This window comes from Lissotriton helveticus, chromosome 1_1 (genome assembly GCF_964261635.1).
Source record: "Lissotriton helveticus chromosome 1_1, aLisHel1.1, whole genome shotgun sequence".
In the NCBI taxonomy this organism is placed as follows: Eukaryota; Metazoa; Chordata; class Amphibia; order Caudata; family Salamandridae; genus Lissotriton; species Lissotriton helveticus.
In genome coordinates this window covers 32,099,458-32,108,184 of record NC_136057.1, presented here as the reverse complement: position 1 = coordinate 32,108,184, position 8,727 = coordinate 32,099,458, and the positions used below count along the sequence as shown (strand labels likewise).

General features: G+C 46.0%; 1 protein-coding gene across 1 annotated transcript; it reads right to left on the bottom strand.

Annotated features, from left to right (window-relative positions):
* Nucleotides 1-1,982: 1,982 nt before the first annotated feature.
* LOC144757514 (olfactory receptor 11L1-like) lies at nt 1,983-2,948 on the bottom strand. Its single transcript, XM_078646383.1, has one exon. It carries the CDS (start codon nt 2,946-2,948, stop codon nt 1,983-1,985), a length of 966 nt encoding a protein of 321 aa, XP_078502509.1.
* Between the last annotated feature and the right edge of the window lie 5,779 nt (nt 2,949-8,727).

Below are 8,727 nucleotides of genomic sequence, written 5' to 3'. Positions count from 1 at the left end.
GTCAGGGTGGAACTTCATAGAAGGCCACACACAGATTGTTTTTAGTCCTGAAGAAGACCCCCCCCCCAGATGAATTAGCTGTCGTAATAGTCCTTGGGGTCGAAACGTCAACACTAGTTATCAAGTGCGAATGAACACCAGAACAAAGGAATAATTAGATTCATTTCAAAACTGGATTGATACATAGACAAAGTACTTCAACTTTTGTCTAAATGTGTTTTTTTTTATTTATATTGATGTGTCTTTTGTAGATTGTGTTGTGATATATATATATTTATCGTTTTGCATTCACTTCGCGTCATTAATTGTATTTGTAATTGTTTATCTGTGTGTATATATATATATATATATTTCTAATACATAATTCATATACATTTCTTATAACTCTCAAAGTAATACATGATTTCTTTTTATTAAATTTGGGTTTGGATGTAACTAGAGTACGAGAAATACTTCATTAAAGGATGGTCCTATCAAGAGAGAGGGTCGCTAATTGAATTTTTAGTTTTAGGGTCTTTTGAAGCTAGTAAGTGGCTGAACCACTTTTTTCCTTAACGCACATACCCCCAGGTCCTGCACGTAACTGGGTTACCCCATTGTCTTATATTGCCATTAAGAATCCAGCTGACTTCATCTTGTTCAAACACAAGCCCGCATCAATTAGTACGCAAGCAGGCAGCAGGGTTAACATTAGAAATTGCAAAGCTCAACTTTCCTGTAATGTGAGAATAGGGAGGATGCCCACAATGTTTTGTTCCCAGACTTTCAGCTGTGTTTCGAAGTTTAATTAATTTTGGGAAGAATATTTCTGTCTCATGAGTTTTATCGACTGTTCCAAAATGAGGGATCACTTATTACTAATGTTTTTCTGTATACCATGTCTGCAAATTAACATTTGCACTGGAGTATGTCTGGCCATGCTTAGTGAAGAACTGTTAGACATGCAGCTCAGAAGCTGAAGGTAGCTTGTTACACCCTGTCAGCTGGAGTAAACACGTTGCTCTCCTCAGATTGTTTGCTGCATCGCGCTTTCACAAGGGCACCCACCAGTGGCTCAAGAGGGCAGAGTGTCCCTCTGGCCACCTCCTCTCAGTCTCCACAGTGCCTACCAAGCCCTACACATGGGATACAAGGCTATCAGTGAACACACCTTTGATTGTTGAATGACAGCTGTTGTCTGTGACAGCTGTCAGCTCAGCCAATGGAATCACAGTATCTCACTTGCTTTCCATGGCACAGTCTCTCCAGTCAAATCTCAGGTGCATCACATCAGTCATCTGGCCAGTGACAGTCACATGTCACACAAGCTGGGAGACAGTAGTCCCAACACAGACTCTACAGCCCTCTCTGTTTTTGGAGAACTCCTCCTGTGATCCCACAATGTCTAGACCATGTGGACCAACCAGCTACCTATGGGTCCGAGAGCATTAATGCATACAAGGCCCTTTCGTCCTCCTGTTCCAGACCTTCTCCTGGGACCACTGACAGTAAACAATCCTGAATTCACCCAGTTGGACGTCTCTTACATCTCTTTGTTTGGAGAAGTGTGGCTCAATGGTTAGAGCGGCAGACCCTGATGCAGAGATCTCGCCCGGGACCAGGGTTCAATTCCCCGCCTTGGCGGGTCTTGGGCTCAAAATTCCACGGACCTGATAATTCTCGCCTCGTGCCTAGTCTAATCATGGGTCCCACTCTGCAACTCTGGGCAATAGCTTGCTTAATCTCCACAACGGCCCCCACAACGCTAAGGATGCCTGGCTTCACACTGGTGGTGCCCAGGAGTGGACACCTCACAGGGAAAGCCAGGATGGGTTCCACAGCGGTATGCGTACAAGCGCCTTGAGACCCTTGCGGGTGAGTAGTGCGCTATACAAGTATCAATTTACACATTTTGTTTACATTTTTCGCTCAACTCCTGGGTATGGGAGCAGCAGCAACGGTGCATGTGGTGCCTACCAGAGGGTGCAGAAGTTCGATGTCTTCTAGTACGTAAAACCACGGATTACGCTCACAGTTTTCCTTGCAGAGTGGATCCTCTCCATCACCTTCCTGAGAGCTTCCTTCACCTCTTTGTTCCTCAGGCTGTAGATCATGGGGTTCATCATTGGGGTGACCACTGAGTAGAAGAAGGACACAGCCTTGTTCTGCTCGGCCGAGTCAAGGGAGGCGGGTCGAACGTACATGAAGATGACGGTCCCGAAGAATATGGTGACTACAATGAGATGAGAAGCGCAAGTGGAGAAGGCCTTCTTCCTGCCTGTGGCGGATGGAATCCTCAAGATGGTGGCGATGATGCAAACGTACGAAAAGACGATGAGCAGGAACGAGCTCAAGACCACAAGAGCGGACACCATGAAGACACTCAGATCAGCGAGGAAGGTGTCGCTGGTGGAGAGCTTGATGACCGGTCCTACGTCACAGAAGAAATGGTTGATTCTGTGGCTGCCGTGGAAAGGCAATCCAGAGATAATAATGGTGGGACAAATGGGGACAAGTGAACTCATGATCCATGATACTAATACCACCTGTGAGCAGAACCTGGTGTCCATGACCCTGTGGTAATGCAGCGGATGGCAGATGGCCATGTACTGGTCAAAGGCCATGAGGGCGAGGAAGAAGAACTCCGCAGTGCCGAAGAAGAAGAAGCAGTACATCTGGGCCATGCAGCGCTGGAAGGAGATGGCCTTGTCTTGGGACAGCTGGTTTCTCAGCAGGTTAGGGACAGTCACGGTGGTGTAGCCGATCTCCAAGGTGGAGAAATGGCTCAGGAAGAAGTACATGGGAGTGTGGAGGCGGGTGTCCAGCCTGTAGACAGTGATGATGGTCATGTTCCCCAGTAGAGTAAAGACATACATGACAAGGAAGGCCAGGAACAGGACAGTGTTGAGCTGTGGGGGGACCATGAATCCTACAAGAACAAACTCATTCACAGCTGTGTGGTTCTCCATGCCAGATCTGTTCTCAAGTGGGATCTGCGGAGAAGCAAAATATGAAAAATGGCATTAGGTCAGCAGTCAAGAGCGCTTCAAGGAGCTGACTTTGCAATAAATGAATTGCAAGGATCGCATTAGCTAATATTACCTGTAGGCAGGCTTTCTGTTGTTGGAGAGAGTAGATCAGAGAGAGAGAGAGAGTAAAAATGAGAAGAGAGAGGATAAATGCAGTGAGAGTGTGCCAAGACTTTGAGAGCAAGATTGAGAGCTAGAGAACTAGAGAAAGACAAGCATTTGCAATGCAATAGGTCTCGCATTAGGAAAGTTTGAGCTATTGGTATTGTAAATGACACATTTTTTATTTATGTGTTGGTTTTGAAAATAACGAAATTAATAGCTTTGTCATTTACAATGCCAATAGTTATAACTTTCCCAAATGGGACACCTATAGCATTTGTAATGCAAAATGTAAACACCAAGATAAGAAGTTTTAAGATTGCTCTCTTCCTAACGGGCAGCCAGTGCAGGGACTGCAGCAGGGGACGGGACTGGGTACGTCTGGGCTTATTCAGAGCCATTCTTGCAGCAGTATTTTGCAATATCTGGAGCCTAGAGAAAAGTTCTTCATGGAACGTTTTGTTTTGCACCATATACCTATGTATCTACGATAGGGTGTTTACGCTATCATTGACTAGCTTTGAACTTTATGTTATTTACCTTGTACCTATGTATCTAAGACACTTACCTTGTAAAGCGCTCTGATACCCGCAAGGGTCTTGTTCGCGCTATATAAAACTTTCAAAATAAATAAATAAGCTATTGCCCAGAGTTGGACTCCATGATTGGAATAGGCACCCAGGCGAGAATTATCAGGTCCGTGGAATTTTGAGCCCAACATCTGCCGAGGTGGGGAATTGAACCCTGGTCCCGGGCTAGACCTCTGCATCAGGGTCTGCCGCTAAAATCATTAAGCCACACTTCTCCGCAACATCCCATTGACTCCGTGACCCAATAGAATGCCTGTAAGGATAGACACTGCGTCCAATGTCTCTCAGTCCTTTCCCGGTTGCCAGGTTTTTCAGCATCTTTGGATTGGACCAATTGAAGCCAGTTATTATGAAAGTGACAAACTCATGAGTTAGTGGGAGCAGTGGTAATCTCCTTTACTTAATGGATCTCACCTACTTCGAAATGACACATGTCTCTTTACAGTGAGCTGCCACTTTCATCTTCATTTAAACTGATGGCAACACTGGTTGATGGAGACAAAGAGCAGTGGAGAGGGCGGGGTCTGGGGAGATCTATACAGGCGTTTGCAAGTTATTAACAGGCGCGACAGAGGTACTTTACACCTCTGATGACAGCTGGCCTGTTGCTCACCTTTTTTTGGGCGACAGCGAGGAGCAAATAAACGGAAGATCAGCCGATTTTTATTTTTTTAAGTCACTGTTTTAATTTTCGTGGTGACTTTTGTAAAAATAGCAATATCCAGGGGGGTCTGTAAATTGAGCTGGCGAACCACGAATTTGGTTGACAGGGTACACATAACTTTTATCTTGTCCACCAAACTCTAAATAACTCCCATTTTCTTGTGTCGCAGTGGTTAACTTCAGAGGCAGGAGACATCAGGTTATATTAATCTCAGCTTCCCCACTTTACCCAAAAATGTTTGATCCAGGACAAATCACCTTATAAATCAGTGCCTTCAGTCCCAATCTGTATAAACTTGAGAATATTTATAAACATCCAAACTAAGTGCTACATATAGTGTGTTTTAAGTGTATTTGTATCACGCATTCACCCTTTGCACTGGTCCCAAATCACTTTCCGATACCCTGGCGCTGTAGAAGTGGTTGGGTTTACAGTGTTGCATTTAAAAGCCTAGGGTGCAGCTATCAATAGTGCAGCAGGTACAGTGGCACCAAAGCTTTGGACTGTAAGATACTCTCTTCATCAGGGTGATGGCTGTCTTTTACCACACAGCAATGGGTAGATGAGGCATTATTCTTGCATGGCTTGAGGGCCCAAAGTCCCACTGTATGGTTCCCCTTATTTACACACTTTATTTTTTGCAGTATTTTACAGCATGAACTCGCCCTAATGTATTGGAGCGCTTTACTTGAGCACCAGTTACATTACACAAGGACACATTCATTTTTTGGTAGGCCAGGAAAGATTAAGTGATGTTGAGCCGACCCGAGACTCTAACCTGGTTCCCCAGCTCCAAAGTCAGCAGCTCTGACCGTTATGCCACCGCCACATTAATGAACATGTATAAGTAGCTATGAAACCTAAAGAGTCGGTAAACTTCACAGGGTAAAACTTTAAATCTGCTTTTTGCTGTCAGTCATGCTCCAACACTTCAAATTACTGTAAACGCTAGCCACTGTGTTTGGACAATAAAAGGCATGCCTTGGGCGAGGGGAGTGATGCACATTTTCCAAAACAAATAATTGAGTTTAGCTTTTTTTTTTTTTTAAGTATTTTATAGGAAGTTTCCATTGATTTAAGCAAACAAACGCAAGCACATAAAAGGCAGAATGCACGTGACTTCCTCCCCCCTTCTTTCTTGTCCCTGGCCAGAGAGCACCCGACAGTCTCGCTAAGAGGCTACAGGAAATGAAAACAAAGAGGGGTTGACATGGTTACGGGGTGATAACGAGGGAAGACATGGCAGAGGCACTTGATGTACAGCCGGGTCACCAAAGGTTGGCTCCGGAGTCAGAGTCCTGCTAATTTCCCGACCTAAGGCGCGCTTCATTAACCGAGCCTTGAGACACAGCGTCTGTGTCCAGCAGAGAGAGAGCTCGTTATCCACGCAGGGAGCGAAAGATACAGATCTTAATAATTGTTGGGGCCAGTTCAGGTTTTTAATAGAAAAAAAAACTCGTCTTTGTTTGGAATGGCAATTTATGTCTCCCCTCAGAACCCTGAATATAAAAAAAAGTATCCATCCAGCCCTGTTAAAAACAAGACATACCAGCTAAACCAAAAACAAGTAACGTTCAGATGTGTAATCAACTGACGGGCTAGCCTTTGCATCGCCTACATCCTAAATAATGGCAGTTTTAAATTTAGCAGAGACTCCTGATCCCTCAATGGCGGAAGGGAAGAGCAATCACTGAGGAGCGAGCAGGAGAGGCTGAGAGACCAGTGAGACAATTTATCATCAAACCCGGAACCTCGCTGCCAACTTATCAAAGTGCCCACTGGATGCATATGATTGGTCCCGAGCATCTGTCTATCCGCTGTTCCCAACATTAGCGCAGACATCAGAATCAGTGGACTATCAAATGCAATTACAGCGCGCGAGACAGACAATAACGATTGATAGCGCCTACTCTTCCTATCGCACACGGCGCTAGTGGGGGGTTGAAGCTCTGCCTTGAGCCGCCCCCGTTAAACAATGATTGAAAATATGCATTTGTCCTGGTAAAACACTGCAGCCCGCACCACTTCATTTGCTGAACACATTATCAAATTAAATGAAAAGCGAACTGCCAGGAGCAGCAGTTACTGCGTAGTAGGGATGAATATTTACTTTACGGTGTTAGCAGCGCGCACAGAGTCCGGCGTCTATTCCCTGTTGTCGCCTTTGCGGGTCACAGTGAGTAGGAGCGGTGAAAGTGATTGCGAGCGATCGCTGAGCGAGATGCCGTGAGCGGCGAGGCTGCCCTGCTGCTGCGGTCGTCCTCGTGGTAGGCGCCCACGTGGGACGTGCTCGTGGTACCTTGGCGGGGCTTGCTGGTCTGCTTCCCAGAGAGACAGGAGATTGGGAAACGCGCGCGCGGCCGGCGCCGATCGCCTTCCAGAGCGTGCGCGTGACATCTCCTATCTCCTGGGAAGCAGACCCAGCAACAATAGTATCGCGCCTGCGCGATGGCATATGGCTTCGCCATATGCATCGCAGGCGCGAGACCTAAAAAAGTATCATTGAAGAGTCAACAGTCCCTCAAGCAAGAAAGTTTCATCACCCTGTTCCCAATTTCACAATGTATGTGCTACTTAACATCTAGTCCTGCTTAGAAGGCTTGTGTCACATGTCCTCTTATGGGGACTCTAAGTGATTTGGGGTATGTCACAGGTGGTAACTGATTGCAGACATGGGATACAGGTGATGGCCCTGGTAATAGGTCCCCAGGTATAACCCCAACTTTATTTTGTATCTTTTGAGGCCCCCGCATACTGTTTCTGGCAGCTGGCTCCTCAACTCCCTGTGTCCCTGTGCTGTCTCCCTCCTCTGCCTTCCTTCCTCCTCATGCAGAGGACATTATATCATGCAGGTTGTATCAGATTTAGACTAGGGGCCCGATTTACAGTTTGGAGGAGAGGGTACTCCATTCCAACATCAACGGAGCACCCTCTCTGCCAATCTGAAGGTCTGCCACCCTCATTTAGAGTCAGGTGGGCTTCAGTATTTGGACAATGGAGACTGCTCCATTTCTGCTTCTGACATACAGCTCTGATCGCCCAACAGAGTAAAGGCCACCGGAGGGTTTGCCCTTTTTCCACCCGTCGTATTTAAAGTGGGCAGACAAATGGCAAGTTTTCACTTTCCGCCACCGCTGGATGATACCTGGAATTAAAGGACAGTGAAAACTGCAAGATGACATACGTCATCCTCCCCCCACCATGGGAGAAAACTCACATAGTGCAAGGGCCATCGCTTTTTTAGTTGGCTCCGTCATATTGATACAGCCGTTTTTCAAACTTTCAATAAATGTACAGGAACCTTCGTGATGGCAGGTCCTGGAAATGAAAGAGATGTCCACTGAATCATGTCTTTTGATACTTCTTGACTTATCCTCTGCTTTCGGCACAGTTAAATATGACAACCTATTGTCCCTACTGGAACAAAGGATGGGTTTATCTGGTCCAGTACTACAATGGGTTACCTCTTTCCTAAACAACAGAACCCAAAGAATCAAGATGAAGCAATCCCTCCCTCAACCCTCCATGGTCACTCTAGGAATTCCACAGAGCTCTGCACTATCACCCATCCTTTTCAATCTTCTCATGGAACCCCTGGCAAAGGTGCTGAACTCTGCGAACATTCTATATCACATGTATGCAGACGACACAGTTGGATATGAAAATCTTCTCACCTGAGGAATTCATCTCCCTCAACACCACTCTACCTAACACTCACAATTGGTTCAGCGGCTACCACATTATGCTCAACACCAACAAAACGGAATTCCTCCTCATCTCGCCCCCCAACCACACACCAAAAATAGAACTCTGGCTGAAGCATCTAACAACCTTCAACTGCTCTCCCCACTTCATTGACTCCGCTAAATCATTGGGACTAACCTTAGACAAACACCGGAAAATGCAGGCACATATCGGTAACGTTACCAAAGGAGCTAATCATCAGATGAATATCCTAAGGAAACTTTAAACCCTTCCTCCCACCGGTTGACTTAAAAATGGTGGTACAAACCCTGGTGTGACCAAGATTGGATTACGGAAGCACCACTCTATGCTGACTTCCCAAACACAAGCTGGCCCCACTGAGGGCCTCTCTTAATGCCGCAGCCAGGCTGGTATCCGGAACAAAAAGAAAAAAACACATTTCCCTGACTTTAAATGCATTAAACTGGCTACCTTACGAGGCAAGAATACTCTTAAAGATCGCCTGCATGACCCATAAAGCCCTTCAAACCACAACCCCCAGTCACTTAGCACAAAAGCTAGAGCTGTCTGGAGGTTGCAGACATTTGCGAAGTGCTAGCTCACTACTGATGAAACCACAAGCATTCCACAAAAAGAGAACAGGCTGCAGAGCCTTCTC

Bases quoted from the DNA above. Each gene is read 5' to 3' on its own strand.
- LOC144757514 (XM_078646383.1), bottom strand. From the start codon at position 2,948: ATGGAGAACCACACAGCTGTGAATGAGTTTGTTCTTGTAGGATTCATG.